Source organism: Pelodiscus sinensis, chromosome 1 (genome assembly GCF_052426305.1).
Source record: "Pelodiscus sinensis isolate ZL-2025 chromosome 1, ASM5242630v1, whole genome shotgun sequence".
Lineage (NCBI taxonomy): Eukaryota > Metazoa > Chordata > Testudines > Trionychidae > Pelodiscus > Pelodiscus sinensis.
This window is the reverse complement of record NC_143052.1, coordinates 97,029,653-97,052,153: the sequence shown is the minus strand read 5'-3', so window position 1 is coordinate 97,052,153 and position 22,501 is coordinate 97,029,653. Positions and strand designations below refer to the sequence as shown.

The window sequence follows — 22,501 nt, the reverse complement described above, 5'->3', positions numbered from 1 at the left end:
AGGAATCACTCAAAGAACATCTTTTTCATGTTAAGATAACTTAAAATTGCAGAATAGATTTTCTTTAAGCTTTCAAAAGCAAAACCACCAATTATTGACCAAGCATAAAATGTTCTCTCCCAATTTTTCAAGCTACAAAGTAACAGAAAATAAGATTGGGAATCACAGTTCCTTCTCACCCCACATCAGTGAAATGTCACTAATGAAATCCTCTTATTTTAGAAACCCATCACATTTAGAACTTAACTGGCAAAGTGGTAGGTTTTTTCCAAGTCATTATTATATAGGTGCAAGTCAATGCACAAAATATGTTGAGTATCTCCATCTGCAGAGGGAAGGAGACAAAGATATGCCCACTGCAGCTACAACAAGCAAGAGCTGGCCAGAGACAGTGCATCTAAGCTGTTTTTATATAGTAAGATCCTGGAGATACAGATTGATTTTCTGTGCTCAATATTTGTTTCACCTGCCAGGGACTGATAAATGGATTGAAAAGCTGTCCAGCTGCACTGTAGATAGCTCTGCATACTTTACTGAAATGTTATTTTGTAACCTCATACAGAAATACTCAGCAAAAGTTAGCAAATGTTTTTACAACAGCTCCTACTGTCACTAAACAAGAGAAGGGAAAGTGGGAGGGGAACTGTTTTCCTACTCTATAGTGGCAGAGAAATAACAGCTGAAAACCAGCTTACATCGGATTTCAGTCATGTTCACAATGACACTTAATATACCTACCCCATAGGTGTAAGATGAGAGCAACAGAAGCACTCAAATAGGGTTGCCAGATGATTTCAACAAAAATACCAAACAGCACTCCCCCCCCCCCCCACACACACACCCCAAAAAAACACAGGGGAAAAATTCTGTTGGGGGGGGGAAAGAGGGGCAGAGACCAAAGTTGTTGGGGGGGAGGGAGGAAAGGACCCCAAGAGTTATTAAGCAAAAAAATAAAATAAAAAACAGCATTAAAACAGTATGGCCCCTTTAATTGCATGCAGAATCAGACTAGGGATAAGAAGAGGAGAGGTTGTGCAATAAGACCCAGGGGAGGCATTGTATCCCCTTGCTCAGGTCCTGAGGTTTTTTGCCGGCAGCCATCTTTTTCTTTTGGTCACGCCACAAGGGAGCTTCCCTGCAGAACCAGGGAGGTGGGGGGCCGGACACTGGGCCCAGTTGTCAAGTGTGTGTAGGGTTGCCAGGTGTCCAGTATTTTCTGAATTTTTTTTTTTACCGGACAGGAGGCGAAAATACCGGACACTTGGCAACCCTACTCTCAAACTGAAGCTCCACTGGTATACCAATGGCTTCTGGTACACCTTTGTCTGAGTGCCTCATGGCTCTGCAATTTGTTCTAGCTCCTCCTCTACCCCACCTCAAATCCGATGACAATCAAGCCTCATTGCAAGGTCATCCCCTTCCACATTTTAAGATAAAAGAAGAGATGAGGGAGAAGGATTGTAATTGTAGGGATGGAGAGCTCTTCAAAGGGGGCAGGAGATTTGTGGTGAGTTATCTTAAAGTGCTGCTCTTGTGTTTTAAAGTTGTGTCTCAAGCACGCCTAGAGCACATGGATGGGGTGCCCTTTTTAAGTACTTCTGTGCCCTTTCCCACACTCCGTGTCTATCCTGTCATCATAGATATCTACCTCCAAGTCATGGGATACAGACAGTGAAATACCAGGAAACATACAGAGGAATAAGTCTAAGGAGAAATAATTTCTGACAGTGCTTGAAGTAGAAGAGAAAAAGCAAACAACTGATACCAGAATTGACATCGTCCTCATCGGTCACATCGTGGCAAGGTCTCTGTTGTTAAGAGCTGCACAGAGCAACTCATTTGCAATGCATGGCAACAGCTTCATTTAACCTCTACACAATTGAAATCCTATTGCTGGTCAGTTCCCATCCGCCTCATTCATCCGTTCCCACCAGTTTTCTTTTTTTTTTTTACTCTTACCTTCAAAACTCCCAGAAAACAAGTAAATCCAGGTAAAGGCTGGAACAAAAAGAAGAGTCAGAGAGGCAGCCAGAAATTTCCGTCTCCCTCTGCAGATTCCCAGCATTCTCTCAGAAGTGGAGATCCCCAGTCCAGTGCTATTCCTATGTCGGAAGCATGTAGTCCACAGCCTCCCACATATTACTCCCTGAAAGAGAAAGGAGAAAAGGTTACCAGTTATACCACTGTATGAAGCCAGGCTCTTCCAATGTCCTGCAGAGCTACAGAATGAGATTGAAAATGGGGTTGCTCACATTGCAAAACAATTCCCATTTCAACATGCTGCACAACAAATATAATAATGCATGTCTGAGAAGTGCCTTAAAAGAGCATAAATCAATAAAATGTATCACATCAGCTAAACACACACTGAGCTCATCTTATAAAGAGCAACATTTGTATGCCACCCTTTGAATAGAAAGAGACTCCATTTTGATTGATGTCTCTGCCCCCCCCCCCCCCCAAAAAAAAGAGAGACAGACACTTCTTGTATCTCTACCTCTATTCCTAAAAAGCAGAAAAAACACTGGGGCTATGTCTACACTTGCAGCTTCTTGCCCGAGTAATATGCAAATGAGGCTAAGCGTGGAATATCGCAGAGCCTCATTTACATACCTAATGAGCAGGGGTCGACAAATTATGGAAAACCCTACTCTCCAGACAAAAAAGGGACTAGCTAGCCTCCCCCACAAAAAGTGTTTTTTAATGGCATAAATTCCTAATAAGAATAAGAACAGTAATTACTAATAAGTTATTAATAAATATCACCCAGGTTATTAATAAATATCTTATAAACCTCTACCTTTTCTCTCTGCTGCCATGTCTCCTCCCCTTGCTCCTGGTGCCTGCTGCCCCCCAACCCCTCACCCTCTGCTGTCCTGACTTCTGCCCTTCTCACTGCCCTCAGCCTTCCTGAGACCTTTCCCCCTCCGCCAGCCCTTCTCTCTGCCCTATGCCCACTCCTCCAGTAGCCCCACTCTGATTGTGTGAGCTACCCTTCCTCATCCCCTCTCCTAACACCTCCCTCGACACACCTGCCCTGCCTCTCTCCTCTGGTGCTGGTCCCTCTTCTGCACTCTTTTTCCCTGATACCCATCCCTTCACCACCCTCTGCCCCTGTTCCCCTCATGCCCCTGTGCCCTCACAGATGCCTTGCTCCATCCCCGCCTTTCTCATGCCCACCCCTTCTTTCAAGCCTTCTCCCAGCACCTTCCCCTTCTCCTCTATCCCCCAGTGCCCTTACCCTCTCCTCTCCCAGCATCACCCTGTCCCCCTCCCACTGACACCTCCCCTCCTGCCCTTTTCCTCATTGTCTGCACTTGGCCCGCTGGCATTTGTCTCTCCTGCACCTCTGTCCCTTGGTGCCTTCCCCATTCTTCTTCTCCTGATCGCCTCCCTTCAGCATAAGCCCCTTCCCTATATTTTTCCTCTCCCCTCCCCACAGCCCAGCCCAGCCCCTTCCCCTCCCCAGAGGCCAGCTCTAGGTTTTTTGCTGCCCCAAGCAAAACATTTACCCCCCCCCCCCAACTTTGTTGTTGTCTTTTACACGTTTGCATTTTTGGATCTGAGTAGAGGAGAAGTGGGTGGAGGTGGAGAAAATAGGTATCAAATCCATGCAAATCTTTTTGTTTGAGGATTTTGTGCAGATCATATGCCAGGCACAGAAACCTCTCCAGAAAAGTTTTCTGATTTCAAATAGCAATGGATGCAACACGCCAATAGGGACTGTAAGAGCTAAAATCAAGTACTGTGAAGTTTTTAATAATAGTGCCTTTTGGTGCATTCTGAAAGCAACCAGCAGTTGGAACATTCCTACATAGATTTACGGGTTTTTTTACTCACCAGTGCATGCAATGAAAACATATTTCAGCTTTAAGGTCAGACATTTATTAAATTCATAGTGAAAGTAAATTCAACTTAAAGTCAAAATAAGAGATAATTAAAGACAAGAAAGATGGGCTGAAACAGAATTTTACAAGATTTTCTACTTAGGGTCACCACACTTGAGATCTTAAACAGCGGACCACAGACACTACAAAAAATTGCCAAACACTTCCAGAATGGTACTGAATAGCATCAGCTTTGCAAACTAAAAGAGCAATTCAGCAGCCCATGAAGAAATGACAAAACATGCAAGTCACAATTACTCCACACGTGCCAACCGGCTACTCGGGGACCTCCCACCCCCTCCTCCCCCCAGCAACAGCTAGGCTAGGCTCTTTACTCTGACCCAACCCAAGCTCATGCCACTTCAAGCATTACTAGGAGATGGAGGTGGAAATCAGGTGCCAGGGTGGGACCTGGACATATTGCACAGTAGTAAAGACCTGGCAGTGACCACTACAGATACCTCCTCAGACCCAGCACCTTAGCATCCCATTTTTCCCCATAGGCAGTTTGGAGAGGCAGTGTTGTCCCTACTGGCTGGCAGCAATAGTAGCTCAAGCTCCTATGCACTGCTGTTGCCATTCTCTATGGGCAGGGAGAGAAGACCTGTAGGCTCAGCATAACACTGCTTCTGAGGGTACAGCAGCACTACAAGCTGAGGGACAAAATTTTACACAATGTCAAGAGTGGGGGCTTCAGTGACAACTGAATGTTGGAAATCATTAAGCCAGTGCCCTTGAAGACAGAAGGTGCAGTTTCCCTGAAACTGACACTGATTACATTTCCATCCATCTTTTTAAACATCCTACCTCAAGTACTGCCATGATGAGAAGAGTGCTGTTTATACTCTTCTAACAAATACAAATAATATTGCCTGCCTTTTGATGCATTTCACGCTACAGGTTCAACCTCTCTAGTCAAGTACTCTCTGGTCCTGCAACATCTGTGGTCTGACAGGATTTTAGTTAGCTGGATGTCAGCTTAGCATGGGGGTGGCCAAATTTCCCACAGCCCCATAAAGTTTGTTTACAACCACTAGTCTTGACTCTCAATGTTCTGTGCTGTTATTTACCTATAATTTATCCCTAAATGTCTTCTAAGAGCCCAGAAAGCAGTGGAAGTGCTGGTAATGCTGCAAAGCATAAGCATGGTTTTCATGTTTTAGCTACTTATTTCCTTGTGTCAATACAGTAAAATTTTGTAACAATAACACTGTTATGAAGAGAGCTAATAAGCCTTGCCTAGATGTAAGCTTATATAAGGTGTACCAGTACAGTCATACGTTACTGACTAGCATTGCAAGAGCTGCTCCATTTATTTGTCTCAGTAAAATAAAAATGAAGAGAGACACACATCCCCAAACAATACTGACTTGCTGTGTTTTCTTCCACTATTTGATCTGAGGAAGTGGGTCTGGCCCACGAAAGCTCATCACCTATTAAACCATCTTGTTAGTCTTTAAAGTGCTACATAGTCCTGTGACTTGCTGTGGGTAGAGATGTTACGTTTTGATTAATCAGCTACTCGAGTAGTCGATGGATTCTCGAGTAGTGAGTAGGCGCTCGCTACCTGGCTGCTCCTCTGCCTTTTAAATATAATAAGAGCCACCCGTGACTCTTACTACATTTAAAAGACAGAGGTGCAGCAGGGAACTGGGCCAAGCAGGGGCTGCTTCAGTCTCTGTCTGCCCTGGGTTCCTACTGTGCTGCTTTTGCCTTTTAAACGTAGCAAGAGACCCGGGGGGGGGGGGGGGGGGCTCTTGCTACATTTAAAAGGCAGAGGTACAGCAGTTGGACCCGAGTGAGCAGGGTCTAGGGATGTGAATGTCTGACCAGTTAACCAGTATGCCTCTCCCTTAATGGGTGAGGCTTACTGGTTAAGGTTATCTGGTGGGTAATGGAGCAGCTCCCTACCTACCGTGGGCAGGGGGCTGTGGCAGCCCCATGATGTGGCCTGCCTGCAGTTGGGGGGGGGCACTCTAGCCCAGTTGGGCTGGAGCAGCACCACCCCATCAACACCACCATTTAGTTGTTTAACTGGTTAAACATACTGTTTAACCACTTAACCAATTAAACAGGATTATACATCCCTTAGCAGGGACTGCTTCCAGTCCTTGTTCTTGCCACTTCCCACTGCACCTCTGCCTCCCCTGCCAACTCTCCCCTCTCCCCCCGCCCCTGGGAATTGGTGTTGGGGGGAACTGGCTTTTGAGTCGGCTCCCCCCAACACTGGCTCCTGCTTCCCCCCCAACACTGCCTCTGTATCAGAAGCAGTAAGGGGGGGGAGCAACTAGCTGACTCCATTACCTGATGAGCCTATGCTTATCGGGTAGTTAACTAGTCACTTACACCCTAGCTGTGGGTCAGCACCAGTCAGGTTCGGAGGGTGCTAGATTAGAGAGGTTCAGCCTGTAGTCTTTTGGGTACACACTACTGCGTACCCAAAAGTACACGAAATTTTGGTGGGTAGAGATGGCAAAAATTCAATACCATTTTCATGGAGTGCATCCCTGCTATCCTTTGATACAAAGTAAAAATATACATGGCTCTCAACAGGTGGGATTTTCCAAAGCACAGGGCTAGCCCAGCTTGCACTCAATCAGTGTTGCATTTCTCAAGCACAGCACTGCTGGGGACAACCACAAAAACTTTTGAAAACCCACCCTATATGCACTGCCACAAACATTCTGATGGGCATTGCTATAGGTGCCCAGCTGTATCCTGAGTTAGTCATTCTTATTAAATATTCATAAAAATGTAGCTTGTGTATTGGCCAACTCATAAGCCTCATTCTGGACTGCAGAATATTTGTACAGTATTATTATTCTCTCCAGCTGCTCTGCACCATGATACTGTTGCAAAATAACCTCAGGATCAAAAAGCACAAAGGGCAACTTTGCATCCCCATGTCAGATGCACCATGTCTTGGCTGCAGCTCAGGGCCTGGCCCCATACAATTTTCTGCCATTATGTGATACTGACATATTCCAAACAAAACAGTCACCTCATTCTACACACACATGAAGATCTTTTATGTCACTAGGGAAGACATTTGGAAAGTTCCCAGGTAGACAAGACAGATTATGATGGATCGTCCCAAGAAACACAGAACAATTTCATATAGCAATACTAAAAAAAAAGCCCTAGAAGTTTCCACCATATCCTCATGTTCCAAAGATTCTGAGTGGCTTCCTCAAGTCTTCCATGGTAGCTTTTCAAAGTTTAAAATCACCATAGTTGCTGATGCATTAATGTTCCCAAACTAGCAAATACATCATGTGCAAAACCCACACAAGCAGTTTTGCAAATGGCCCACGGATAGCAATGAAGATACTTTGCTTACGACAGAGCTTCACATTCAGTGGTCGATTTATTATTCACTCAGGAGTTCACCTCATTTACAGCTTTGAAATAGACAGGAACAAGGCAGAGTTATTTTTTTTTATTACGGTGCCATCATGTCAATTCAAAGACTGGAATTTGTTATTTTTGAAAGTAGAGGACAGGAATGTTAATACTGTGTCTGCTTCCTCCCAAGCAGCTAAACTATTAGATCTTAGTCCAGGCCTATAGCATCCACTGCTGTTCTGGCCATGGATCTTTCCTATTCACTGTGCCAGAAACAATGTGGTTTTATAATATGAAATAAACATCAGGCTGGTGAGGATGTGGTCCCACCAACTAAGTTTATCTCTATAGTGATCAAGCTAAAAATCTCCCACAGATTATAATGCCAGACAAGACCACTGAGATCATCTCCTCTGATCTCCTGTATAATACAGGTCATAGGACTTCCCTCAATTCATTCTGCCTTTGAATCACAGCACAGCTTTTATAAAAACATCCAATCTAGATTTTAAAATGTCCAGTTACGGAGAGTCCACCACTGCCCTTTGTAAAGGTCACTATAATTTCAAGAGATTTCAGTAACTTTCATTATTGCTCTTAGGTATTGCATTTGAACTGAGTGCAGTAACACTTTCATCCCATTATCTCTAAAAAGAATGTTGTAGATTGTGATAGAAGGAAAATAAGGAAGACAAAGCATTGGTCAACCTCTGCACAGGGTTCAGGGCAAACAAATCCAATGAAACAGAACCCAGATAGTTCCTCTTCATCTGCTGCTGAATTTACACAGCTGCAGAAGAAGCCACTGAGCCATATCCTACACATTCAGCCCTATGGATTTCAGTGGGTTTATGTGAATAAACTTGAGGGCTGAATGTGTCCCGTTAAGTCTATTATAATGGGAGGCAGCTGCTGGCAGGGTGCTCTGCGAGAGGTCCTCAGGATTAGAACTCCCTCCTATGAGTAGTCTTGCAGAGCATAGATTTATTAGCCTTCTGGACAGATTTTCTCTCTTCACTAAGGAAGAAGGGACAGGCTGTCTTTATGGATGAGCTATATTTTACTTAATTTGTGGTTTTAAAGTATGGAATAGGTGCCCACAGCACAAGATGGGAACTGACAAAGACATTTCAGAAGTATGAAAACATAAATGCCACAAATATTCCTTGCTAATTGCATTAAGGGGAAGTATGTGTTGCACACAGTCAGCTTTCAAATGTTGACAAATCTGATTTCAAAACATAGATCCAATTTAATAAATCAGGATTGCAACAGTATATTCAACTGAGAGATGTCCACTTAAACCATCTGAGGTCTGGTCACCACATGCAAAAGAAGATAGAAAACAGAACTTCTATATTCTCAAAACTGTTCTTTAAAGTTAGAACTAATTTCTAAAAAGAAAATATGTATAGTTTTTCAAAACCCAGCTGATTAGATTTTGTTCCATATTTTCTTTTAGGAAAAAAAAGTCACCTTTCAGCTAAGGCAAATCAAAAGTAATTTCACAAACAATAATTCTTATTTCTAAACATCATGAATTGAAAAGAAAGGTTTGAATGGAATGGCTTTTTCTTCCTTGATTACTGCCAATTTCACAATACTGCACCACCTTGAAAATACCTGTGACACAAATCACAATGGAAATAGACGCCATTGGTTCATTAAGCAGACATCTTCATCTGCATCTATCTCCCTATTCATACAAACGTAATTACCATGCCCCCTACCATCACTCAACTGTATACTATGTAACTTGGTCCCCATGCTCACCCTTTCTCTATGTATACACACAGTTTCATACAAGAACCTAAGATCATAACCTAACCTCCTATATATCACAGGCCATCACATTTCACCCAGATACCTCTATACTGAGGCCAATAACTTCAGTTAGACTAAAACATGTCAGTATTCAGGAGACCAAACTATTGAGTAACAATGGCACAGGACAAGTGAGATCAAGGTGCAAGCAATATCTGAGGCCCCTGTAATGGCAAGAAATTGATCAGGTGAGATATGCTCAAATAATCTTAGCAATAATTGGTCCCCCCATGCTGCAGAGGAAGGTTTAAAAAACAAAACAAAAAAAACAAAAACACAAGTCTCTGTCAATCTGACCTATGGGAAAATTCCTTCTTGATTCCAAATCTGGCATCAGTTTGACCCTTAGCATGTCAACAGGATGTACCAGCCAATCATCCATGAAAAGAGATTTGCTGTACCATCACAAAGCACTGGCCCACCCTATGTGCTGTCCTGTTTCCAGCTGTGGCCAATCCCTGATGCTTCCGAAGAAACTGAACAAAACATCCAGCCAACATCTAGACAATTGTGCACTGGGGCAAAAAAATCCTTCCTGACCCCTACAGGAAAAGAGCTGAAGACCTAAAGTATGAGATCAGATTATAGTTCGCATCATAATGCACAACAGCAAGTGTTACGAGCATTTTGCAAACAATGTTGGCAATGCTGTTCTAACTGTGACCCATGAAGCAAGAGGATGAACAGGAGGATTCAAACTCAGACTCCAAGACCAGAAGAGTCCATTACAACCCTCCAGCCTGACTCTTGACTCCCCCAGGTTAGAGAACTCCCAGAAGATGGATGGAAGGATTCTTATTTAGAGAGACCTCAAGTCTCCAATATGGAGTTTCCTCACCTCATCTGTCAATGTTTAAAAATTCTCATTGCTAGAAAACTATGTTTTATTTAAAGCTGACTTTGTAGAACTTCAACTTCTACCTGCTGGAGGATGATCTATCTTAGCAGACTTGAAAAGATATTGCACTAGCAGATCTCTCTGTCTCTAGGCACTTACACATGGAAAGCCATCAAGTCAACTCTCAATCCTCTCTTCATTATGAACAGTGCAAGCTCCTTAATCTACACATCATACAGCATGTTTTCTAGCCCCTGAATCATTCTTGGGTCTCTCCTTTGAATTCTCTTGAGTATTTCCATAACCTTCCTTAAGTACCCACAACAGAACTGAACACAGTATTCTAGCAGCTGTTTTACCAACATGCAGAGGCAAGATCTCTTCCCTGCTTCTACTTGATATTCCCCTTTTTTATATGTCCGAGTATCATTTTAGACTATTTGGCACATCACTACACTTAAAGTTCATGCTGGCATGATTATCTATGATGGCCCTCCAGTCCTTCTCTGAGTCACTGCTTTCCAAAGACAACCTGCCATCATGTAGCTGTAATCTGAATGTTTTGTTCTTAAATATATTACTTTGCAACAGCCTGGATTAAAATGCATGTTGCTGAATTTTGACTATTAACTCCTGCAATTCAGATCACTATCACAATAGCCTATGCTCACTGTGTTCTTCCAATCTGTGTCATCTACAATCTTTACTAATAAAGATGCCCACATTTCTATTACTGTGTGTGTCAGATAGCTTGCTTCATTTTCAGCCAACGATTATCAGCTCAGCAGTGGGCTAGGCAGCTCTCAACTAGTTTGAGCAGCACATAATAAAGTGTAACATGTAACATACCACTAATCACTTCAGTATTCAGTTTCCATTAGCAATTTTAATTATGGCATGACAGCTCAACTATGTAGGACATTCAGCAAGAGTGCAGCTGAACAGTGCTAAGAATTATGACAATAAAATCAACACAATTAACTAGATTTAACTGTTCTACTATAAAAGCTTTCCCTATTGCCTTATACATTTCCCTGCATTTGTCACTGTTAATCTTATTTCAGTGATCTTCCATTTATTTTCAGATTCACTGAAATGAAAATATACAGTTAAAGCTTTCTAAATACCAACCCTGTGTTTTGACTTTGCCACATAGCTTGAAAGAAAGCAGTGCAATTTTCCTAACTTTTCTACACTTGCAATCACAGGTTCAATGAACAATTTCTACTTTAAAGCTTTTCCCTTGTCTCTCAAACTGATGCATCATTGGAGCATCCATCCTTTAAATAAGAGTTTCACACAATAACAGACTTAAAATAAAACTAAACAGAAAAATCCATTTAGTTAGCCAGTATTTTTTGCTTTTTCATTTTTTAAAAACTACAATTATTTCTGTTAAAACAGAAATTCTCTCCTTAACATCCACCTATTTATCTTGCAGTAAAGCTGTGGTCCTTTAGTTATGAAAGTTTGCTGACATGTGACAATGTCCTTGCCATATTCAAAGAGAATGCTACCACAAAAAGATTCTGAGGGCATGAATCCAATATGATGGCCAGAAACAGAATAAAAGATAAGCTCCTTATTTAACTGAATGCCATGTGCTACCTCTAGATTGCTTAGAAGACAAAGGGTATTCTGAGGAAGGGCAGTGCCATCACCCCCTTCTACAATTCCGCTACACGGAGGAAGCATGCTATGAAACCAAAGCCTATTAAACAGTTCTGACTCCCCTGACACTGAAAATCTCTCTCTCTCGGAACCATAGCTCAAGGCATCCTGAGGTCAAGACTTTGAAGGAAGGCCCAGAATATATTCAGACACAGAATCCGCTCCAGAAGATCCATTAATCTATAGGAATGGACTATAGCAGAATTTCCAAATCATTGCAGGATCAGATGATAAAATTAAGGCATATGGAGCACTGCTCAGGTAAATACCCTACATCACACCATCAAATCATCTATGATTACAGGCTGAGACTGCAACATTTATTTTACACAACAAGGATTCCTTAAGGCCAGTCAGTTGTTGGCTCTGCCATCCATAAGGGAAGTAACTGTAACCAAACCCCCCTTCTCCCTCTTCCCTTTCCTCCACCCCCACATAAATCAAGCAATCATTTCTCTACTGGGACAAGAACGGTCTGTTTTAAGACTTTCTATATTAAGACTTAATTACTTACAAGAAAGTACTCCTAACTATGGGAGAAAAACAGCTAACATGTTGACAAGTTCTAGTTTACCTATCTGCTGGCGGGCTGGAACTGGCAGCATATAGAAACACCACCAGCACATAACGCCTTTCCTGGAACAAGTGCTCAGGAAGTCCATTTGTCCCCCAGTGCTCAAATTTATTTAAGAAGGTTCCAGGCCAGCATACAGTGAGTGGCCTATCTAAAGAGTGGGGATCTGTCCTGATGGTACTCCGAGAAGAAACACCTCCTCCTGCTAGAAGCACAGAATCGGAGTAATCATTGATCTAGCTAATGGAGAAAAGAGGAGGTTTATGTTCAAAGTTTTTGCCCTTTGACAGAATGTTGATTTTAATAAAATCACAGCTCTCTGCCCTCTCTTAACAACCTTCTCCTATCTACTTATCCATGGAATCTGAGTCTCCTTCCCTTTTGAAAAATACATGGACTAGCTCAGAAAGGTGACTAAAAGTTAATGTGAAGGGAAAAGACTAATTAAGACAGAGCAAGAGGGTAAGTGAACACGTTCAAAGTTTCTACTGAGTAGTCAACACAGATGTGTGGGGGAGTCAATTCATTGACAAGTTTGTTTTAGGAGTGCAACAAAAACCTATCATGAAAGAAAGATAAAAGCGGGCTATTATTCATATTTTATATCCACTCAGAGAAAGTTATTCAGATCTGAATGAGCTACTGACATGTCTTCTCAATGAACAAGTCAAATGCCCTTCTCCAAAAACTTTTTAACCACATTAATTTACCCATACACACATAAAGCAGTAGTTATTTCATCTACCCACCAGCCTGTATGAATACTACCCACAGTCCAAGTGAGGTGGAACAGTTTGAGGACGATAGCAAAACACTAGATGCTCTATAGCAGGGCTAGTCAACTTTGGAAGCCCTGGAGGCCACAATGATACTCATAGCACATGCTGAGGGCTGCAACTTAAGTGTGACCAAAAGCATATAACGGGCAAACCCTTGTTACATCTATACTGTTACCTAATGGAAAATAATTTTGGCAAATTAAGACAATTTATAAGGGTTTCAGAAGCGTCTTGGTGTGTTATTACAGAACACCAGATGGTACCATGAGCTATAAGCTACATTTTCAGCTAGCACTTGGAGGACTATAACGAGGATTAACATTGTTTTGGAGCAAACTTCCAAGAACTGTATATTGGAAATAATGTATTAGCACACCCAGGCTCCTCAAAGAAGTGGACAGATCATTCATGTTGAATCTGGAGCATCAGTATCTAAGATTTCTTGCTACAACTCTTCTGTCCACTGCATGCTAAGATGTTATATCAATTTGTTCTTACCCATTATGCCTTCCAGGCATGCTGCAGTGTATCCATTTTCCCAGGTTTTATTGGGTTGAGTGAGGTGTGAACAGGTTGAAGGGAAAGATTGTTTTTACCTTAAGATCTATGAGAAGCTCTTGCAAAGTGGTTTGAGGATCAGGATTGTTTTTAAAATAGAGATTAATTTATTCCCTATAGAAATATCTTAGAACACTGAATAGGTACTTACAAAATTGAAGTAAAAACTAAATGTTTTAAGTTTCTTACTGCTGCACTACATAAATTACATTCAGTTATGTAAACTTAAAAAACAACAAGTAGTCTGGTAGCACTTTAAAGACTAACAAGACATGCAAATGGTATCATGAGCTTTCGTGGGCACAGCCCACTTTGTCAGATGACCAGAATGTTGGATGTCTAGTTCTAAACTGCTAACACCTAAATAATAATAGGCATTTGAAGAAGTCTGGAGAGTGCATTCTCTCTCTCTCTCTCTCTGTGTCTCTGATTCAGGGAAGCACTTAAAAACTTACTTAACTTTAAGCACATGCTTAAATTCCATTGCCCTCAATAGGGGTTAAGCAGATGGTTAAGTGCTTTTCTGAATGAAGGTCTGACCACAGCATTAGCAATCCCAAGTCTTTAAAAACTAGCCAAGTCACCACAAATCATGAGATTTTTAAAAATAACAAATGAAGCCTTCTTTTTATTTGCCTTCAAGTTTCTGAGCTTTAATGGAATCGTATGATCAAGCTTTTCTCTGCAACCTTGAGGGCTAAAAAAAAATCTACCCTCTTTTCTTTTAGACACAAGCTAAGAGTGTCACGCCTCATCTGATGCCAGGAGCTGGGTCTTGAAGAGAAATAGCAACTATTGCAAGACTTGTAGTAAAATTGTGAGAATCAGCAACAATGGAGGGGAGAGAGGACATGCACATGTATGTGCACATCTGTGCCAACAACATGCAGCCCTGTATCCCCATGGTCAAAGTGACTGAATTCTGAGGATACAGTCAGGCAGCTACTAAACGCCTGACTGTATCCCCAGAATTCACTCACCTTCTTATCAAGATACTGTCAATTAGGCCTGTTCAAGTTGCGTTTTGTTACTTATTCAAATATGCTTTGAGAATTTATGAACCTTGAGACAAATCCCATTTTGCCCCATGACGGAGACATCTGATGTCCAATCAAGAAAGGCAACTGAAAGGCTTATGATGAGCAAACCTTCTCCAACATTCACATGGGAATTTATAATACATGGAAAGACTTTATTCAAAATTAATAATATTAGAACTCAAGAATGTAAAAATCAGGTAAGTCTGAAAATATTTCTAAGTCAGTTCAAACATTCACGTGAAAATTCATAAGAATGAATACAGACTAGCCAACAGATCCCAAGAGATTTATCCGCCCCTTCTATAGCCTCTAAAGCTAAATTTAGAGGGATGATCTGACCCTGCATTTTTAATTCTTTTAATACACAGAACTGTAGTTCTGTCAAATGGCAAAGTCAGTGTTCAACAGTAAAATTGTTTTGCATGAGCAAAATGGCCATGGCTGTTTACCATACTTGCAAAGCAAGGCAAAACAGAAATTTGGGAGAGTGTCCATTTGCTCTTTGTGGCAGAACACTTTAGCAATCAGACCAGTATTGTGTATTTATGTAGCATATTTGAGGATCTCAAAGCTTCTTACACACACTAAACTTTGGAAATACAGGTTGAATCTCTTTGATCCGGGACTATCTGATCTGGAACCCTCCTTGGTCCAGCAGGACCACAGATGTTTCTGGACCAGAGAGCCCCAGTGGCTGTCAGCTGGGAGTCCAACATCAGAGGGGCTAGTGGCTAGTAGCTAGTAGCCCCGGGGGCTGGCAGCAGATCCCGGCCAGCTCAGCAGCCATCAGGGGTTGGAAGTAGAGCCCAGCAGCCCCTGGGAGCCGAGCCAGTTTGGCAGCTGCCAGAGGCCAGGAGTGTAGCCGGTAGCTAAGAGGGGAGCTAGCCATGAGGCCGGTGCCCAAGAGGAGCCCTGACTTCCCCTGATCCAGAAAACTCCCTTGTCTGGGACCGATCAGGTCCGAAGAATACTGGACTAGAGAGGTCCAATTTATAGCAAGTAGCAACCTCACTAATTTACAGGGCCAAAGACTGGGAGAGTGGGTTGACCACAGACATACAGCAAGTGAAAGACAAAGCCCAGAATACCATCCAAAAACACTGGATTGCATATGAAATGCCCCATTTATTATTAGATCATACCACATTTCTTGTTAATACTTTGCAATGTTTTGTTCACTAACCTGTTCAGTGCTCCACTAACAAATACGAAGATATTAGATCAAGGCACTTCTTAATAACTTTAAAAGTGCTATGTTGTATTTCTCCTTTGTTAGAATCTTGGTTGGTTGTTAACCCTATGTGTGGGCTTTGAGATTTTGGATCACAACATCTAAAGGACTATTACAGTGTCTGAGTCACAGGGATAGCATTTCAAACGTTTATAAAAAGTTCAGTCAATATGTCAAGTGGTAGGACACTTTCGTTTTGAAACTCTAACCCAGGAATGATATGTACCTGAAATTCAGCCCACATGCCTTTTGGTGAATCTCAGCTGAGCTTTATCATTAATCTCTTTCTTCTTTACTAATACCAGGCAAGGGTTCAAGTGTCCAAAGGGAAGCCAGACATGGTTTTGCACATTTGCAGCCTAAAATCATGCAAAACAATATGATATGCAGCAGCATGATGAGCCAAAACAAACATCCCACAATGTTCGGTGGAGTGAAATCACCAATTTTACACAGGTAAATTAATAAGGACTAAATCACTGGTTGTCACCCTATCAGCTGTGATAACATGAAAAACTCCTCAAAAGCCAAGCAACAGGCTTCCATTTTTGCCATCAAATTCATAACCTATCGTCCATTAAAGCTCAGTAGTTCAAGCTACTTTGGTATTTAATAAACATAGCTTCTTTGGGACATTTTCCAACTCCCGCACCAGTGGTTCTCAACCTATTTACCATTATTTGGCACATACGCAGCTCTCTATGCAAAGGTGAAAATAAGCAGCAACGCACCGGTGGGAGAATGGCTTGATGGGGGTAGGGCTCTGGATGCTGCGGGCCACCATATACTGGGGGTAAGGTTCCTGTGCTGGTGCTAGGCATAGGTGGCCCACCTCTCTCCTTCTGCCCCCTGCCTTCTATCCTCCTCCCGCATTGGAGCCCAAACCAATCCCCATGACCTTCAGCACCAGTGCCGGACAGCTGGAGGTGGGAGGGCAAGGCTTTATCCCTAGTGGGCTGGAGCCAACACCCACAGCCCACGGGCCGTGCGATCACAGCGCACCTAGGCTCCAGCCCATGGCATCAGGAGGCCAGGCAGCATGGTCGCCACACCCCAGTCAGTCCCGGGGAGAACACCCACTCCTAGTCCTGAGCTCCCTCTACATCCTCCAACCCCCTGCCTTGAACTTCCCACGCCCATACACACCCTGAGCCCCCCACACTCCATCCCACACTTACATTTCTTATAGGTAATGTCCTATGGCGACCACCCTCCAATCTTCTGCCCTGAGGCCCCCTCCTCCCCCAAGGGAGGGGTTACAATATGACAGTACCAGTAAGAAATTTAAGTTACTTTCTCCCTCGTCTCTGTGTTATGTGAGCTGCAGCCACACAAAACTTGTATGGCACTGAGGATGTCACATAGGGTACAGCTGTGTGCTGACTGGGCTGTGTGACGGGGCGGCCCCGCAGCGCACTCAAGCCCGAGAAACCACCTGGTGCCGGGGGCGGAGAGGGCCCCACCCACACAGCCCTACTGGGCATGCTCCCAGGGGAGCCAAGGCATAAAAGGCTGCTGGCCTGCTCAGAAGGGGCAGACCGCGGACAGAGCTGGGGCTAGTGCCCAACCACCCGAGGCGCAGACCAGACCGCCAGAGAGGGGGCCGCCAGGTTTGCTGGATCCGCCGCCGCCAGGCCCAGGCCAGGCTCGACCCCAACGACAGAGCCACCGGCCGACCCCCCGTGACCCAGGCACCGCACCGGCCACCCCCAACTCTGACTTGGGAAGTGCCGCGACAGCCACGTGACAGCTGCCTGACCAACGCCGACAGGTGGGACGCGCCGGGCCGGGGGCAGGGGCAGGAAGCGACCCGGGGCAGGGAGCTGGAGAAGCCCCTGAGGGCGCGTTGCGGGGAGGAGCCCCCGCGAGCCAGTGGTGGGAACCACCTGCCACTACTAGGGCCCTGGGTCGGGGCCCGGTGGAGAGGGAGGGCCTGGGCCCCCCCACCCCTGCTGCCCGGAACCCCGGCGAGTGGGGGCTGGGATAAAGGACTAGGCCAGAGGGCCATAGTTCCCCTAACACAGGGGCAGTGTACTTTCGGACTAGACCAGTGGGCCGTAGTTCTCCTATGGGAGGGGCAGTGTATTTTCGGACTAGGCCAGAGGGCCATAGTTCCCCTAATACAGGGGCAGTGTACTTTCAGACTAGGCCGGTGGGCCGTAGTTCTCCTACAGGAGGGGCAGTGTACTTTTGGATCAGGCCAGAGGGCCGTAGTTCCCCTAATGCAGGGGCAGTGTACCTTTGAAACTAGGCCAGGGAAGAGTGAACTATGCCCCGGAGGCGGGTGGCCTGCCCCGAGGGAGGGGCGGCCCCCCGACAGGCTGTAAACACTGTCTTACACTGCGCCAAGCAAGCACGGTGAAGTAAAGCCGTGGTTCTCAACCACAGGTTTAGGGTTCCCTGCAGAGCTGTGAGCAGGTTTCAGAGGGCCCACCAAGCAGGGTCAACGTTAAGACTCACTGGGGCACAGAGAAGAAAGCCGAAGCCCCATCACATGAGGCTGAAACCCAGGGCCCTGAGCCCCACACACCCAGGCCTGAAGCCAAAGTCTGACCAATTTAGCTTTGTGGGGGCCCGTGTGGCATGGAGTCCCAGGCAACTGTGCGGCTTGCTACCCCCTAACACCAGCCCTGCTTTTACATTCTGAAAACCAGGTATTTTGTCATAACTGGGCTGTGGAGCTTTTCTAGAATATTGCAAGAGGAGGAAAGCTCAGAAAGAGAAAGGCTGCGAATCTCCAAAGTAAATTACTTGGCCAAGAATTTCATTCATTTACTTTGGGTTTTTTTCCCCAATCTATAATGCTATACAGTTATTCCCTCAGCTCTTTAAATGCTTCTGAGACAACAGATGAGGTTTTAACTGAAGGAGAACTTTATTTGAAAGTCAAATTACTTTTATAAAATGTTTTTATTTATCATTGAATATTAAAGGCTTGCAGTGCCACAGCTGGGCAGTAGATGTCATATGGTTTAGCAAGATGACTGAACTAAGATCAGAATTATATGAGCTGGGGGAGGGAGAAGAGAAGGGAAATAAGAGGCAGCCAACGTCTCTAACAACACTTTGCAATAAAAAAGTAATGACGCACATTTGTTAGTTGCAGGAAAACATATAGTAACTACACACTGCAAGAAACTATACAATCCCTAAAGGGAATGGCTGGCTAGCCTGACTATTGAAAAAACCGTACACAGAAAAAACATCCACAATACACTTTTTTTGATGGTTCTGGTTCCTTTAGGATATTATTAATAATTAGTAGCTGAAAGCCCAGGCTGTTGCACAGATATAATTAGTAAAGTTGTATGTGTAAAAAAAGCCAACAATGAATGAGAACTCAAAAATGAGGTAACAGACCATCAATCCCAGTGATCATTGAACCTGGTAATATTCTGAACAAAAAGAGCATTTGGCTTGTGGTTGTTCCCATTGCATGACATTACACAGACCTTCTCAGCTTCAGACTGACAACCCTGAAATCATATTATACAGATTATTTCTATTATCATAGGGTCTATTTGTGCTTTACAAACATAGCCTCCACCCCCAAAAAGTTTGCGCTTTCAATAGACTAGCTAGAAAGGGAGTACTGTTATCCCCATGATACACATGGGAAACTGCAGCACAAAGTAATTAAGTGACTTGCCCAAGGTCATACAGGACATCCGTGGCGGTGCTGAGAAATGAACCTATGTCTCTTGAGTCTCACTTCTGTGCCTTAACTGCATAATCATCCTTCCTCAATACTAGAGCATCATTAATATCACACTGCTAGTGCCATGTTCATGCCCAACCCCATTTGCCTCCTAATCACGGGGACACCGGACATCACTTTGGACACAGATTAGGTCTGCCTCCTTATACTGCCTCCCATAGCATCTCCATAATACTTAAAAATGCAAATTACAGAAACATTCTCTGTCCTTCCTTTCTTCTAACCCTGTGGGAAATAGCTTGATTGGCTTATCAAGAGTTTAGAGGGTGATATTATTTTGGCATGGTATTGCTCAGTGTGTGTGTGACAGAGAGGATGTGCACACACAAACAATCACATGTTGTGTTTTTGTGTTGATGAGCAATTTATTGAAGTAAAACTTAATCAAAGCTTAGGTTTTCATTTTATTTGGAGATTAGAGAGATCTGTGGTCTTTTGTGGACACCATTTCTTTAGTCAGAGGCCCAGTTCTGCTGAAAGTACTATTGCTTGCACCCATAAGCTACATCTCATTGGTCAAAAGTCTCACTGCTCCAGGGGAGCTCATGGTTGTGGAAGGACAGATAATGTTTCAGGTAGATAGGGCCCATCCCACTGCAGTGATTATGTTACCAGGGATGATCCACTTTTGCAGAAATGAGGTCTAAATTAACCCTGAGTGCAGTTATTCAGATACAGTAAAGGATTAGAATTTCAGCCTTAACTAGATAACTAAAATTAACTAAACATGCCCCTGTTACTGGGAGAATTCTGCAACAATAAAAATTCTGCCCACAATAATTTTAAATTCTGCAAAATTCTGCATATTTTATTTGTTTATATTACAATATTATCGCGTGTTTCAATTATGTTTGGACATTTATTTCAAAATGTGTGTCAGCAAGTACATCTGTAACAAGACAGACAAAAAAAGATTCAGAAAATATTCTGACAAATAGATTCCTTCCTAGGCATATGAATATGGAACTCTGAGTAATAATTCATTTAAACTACAATATAGAAGTGTATTCTCCATACACTCCAGAAGCAATTAAAAAGCTGGGGGGAGTGAGGGTAATGGAAGAGCTTAGAGAAAGAGATAAGTAATTCCTCGAAAGACCCTGGGTGTGAACAAGGAGGGTTGCTGGGGGTGGGTGGGAAAAGTATTGAACAAGATTTTTGGGGAGGGACTGTTAGCAAGTTCCTCCCATGCAGACCTTGACCGACCCCTAGCCTCTCCCATTCAATTAGGCACATGTGTCACTCCACCTCCACTCAGAGGCCCACTCTTCCCATTCCTCTGTAGTTCTGTACGCCTCTTCTAGTCCCCCATGTCTCTGTGTCCCCACTTAGCCACTCCCATTTCCCCCTGTAGCTCTGCATCCCCACCCCCTCTGCCCATGTGGCCCTGCACCCCATTCCTCCTGTGGTCCTGTCCTCCTCCCATTCAGGCCCTGCCCATGTGGCCCTGCACCCCATTCCACCTGTGGTCCCGTCCTACTCCCATTCAGGCCCTGCCCCAGTCTGTCACCAATAGCTCTTATGACCCCTGTCTCATCCCCCAGCAGTCCCATGCTGTATGTCTCCCCATATCCCCGGTCTCCTAACCTGGCTAGACAGGTACAGTGAAGAAAGACTCTTCCCTAGCTGGCTGGGAGTGCCGAGTTCTAGCCCCACCGGACCCTCTGATGGACAAAAGGCAAAACTGCAGCAACTTTTCAGCAGAAGCTTTCTTCTGTGCAAAAATTTAAAAATATGCATGGCTCATTAATTATGCACATGTGCAACAGCAGAGAATTCCCCCAACAGTAACCTACAGTGTAGTGGGAGCTAAGTTTCCTCTAAGCTGTATGTCCACGTGGCTGCTTATGAAGCCCCACACAGGGACTCAGAGCTGCAGTGGAGAGAGGTGCTTCTCCCGTAGCAAGGACCTGCCACAGCAGGGAGAGGCACCTCTACATAGTGTGGCTCCAGCATGGACCTACCATGGTGGGAAGAGGAACCTCAACCCGAGCACAGACCTACCCCAGATCTATCGCGGCTGGGGGAGAGGTGCCCCTCCCAGCCTGGGTATGGACTTGCCACAGCTAGGGGGAGAAGCACATCCACATCTACCCCGCCCCAAGCGCAGGTGTTGCTGTGGGGAGTCCTTTCTCCCCACTATAGCCTCCAGGTAGCCTGCACCCAAAAGTCCTCATCTCCAGCCCCAACACAGAGACTTCCCCTTCCCCCACCCTGCACTCCAATCCTGTGCCCCAGCCCAGAGCCCCCCTCTCACATGCCAAACCCATGACACTTATATTTATGCACATAACAAAATTCATTCTGCACATGTGTGGGGAAAAAATCAGAGGGAACACACTGTTGAGGGAGTAATTTCTAGCTAGGGTAGAACGTCCTATTCTAGTTTTGATTGATGTTTTTAGTGCTTTACATCAGCATTGCTATAGCTCAGGCTAGTGGCCTCAATACAATCCCATCTGAGATCTTAGGTATGTACCCAGGCGACTAGTCCAAGCTTTGGCCCATGCAGCAGTGGCCACATGGCTGTTTTTAGCATGCTAGCTCAAGCAGAACTAACATATGTACGCCTACCTGGGACGGTAATTACATCTCCAGCTTCAAAGACACGGTACCATAAACGCCACAATAGAAATTAGCGCTTAACATTTCTTTTTGTTTTTAAGCATGCTGACTGGAAAGGAATAAGGATTTGGAAAGCTAATGGGTGTGACACTACAAGCTGCCATGAGGCCAGAAAAAAACTACAACAAAAAAACAAAACAAAAAAAACAGATTTGTTATGCTCTCAGGTTGTTAAAAATCACAGTTCACAGAGACTTGGAAACTGTAATCAGAGTGAAGTTCTAGACACACGAACCCAGATCCCATTTTTCCCAAACCTTAACATCTCATAAATGGAAAGGGTTGTACTGGTTAGTAATTTAGACTCCTGTATTGTCTCAAAGCTATTAAATGATATAGCTAGGCAGTGGTGGATCAACCAGTGGAGCTTGTACCAAGGAGCCCTGGCAAGTTGAGGGGCCCTGGAGGTCC

General features: G+C 44.1%; 1 protein-coding gene across 7 annotated transcripts in view; it reads right to left on the bottom strand.

The window, feature by feature from the left end:
- Positions 1-22,501, bottom strand: part of LARGE1 (LARGE xylosyl- and glucuronyltransferase 1) — a 499,616-nt gene that overhangs the window by 307,778 nt on the left and 169,337 nt on the right. For 5 of the 7 annotated variants that reach the window (XM_025178894.3, XM_025178889.3, XM_089781534.1 and 2 more), the window contains one exon: positions 1,960-2,146. In XM_025178894.3, coding sequence (XP_025034679.1) covers positions 1,960-2,065 — 106 coding nt within the window. In that variant the 5' untranslated portion in view covers positions 2,066-2,146. Of the gene's footprint in view, positions 1-1,959; positions 2,147-21,052; positions 21,075-22,501 lie in introns of those variants that run through there. The other 2 variants (XM_075938112.2, XM_025178891.3) reach the window with 1 other exon arrangement.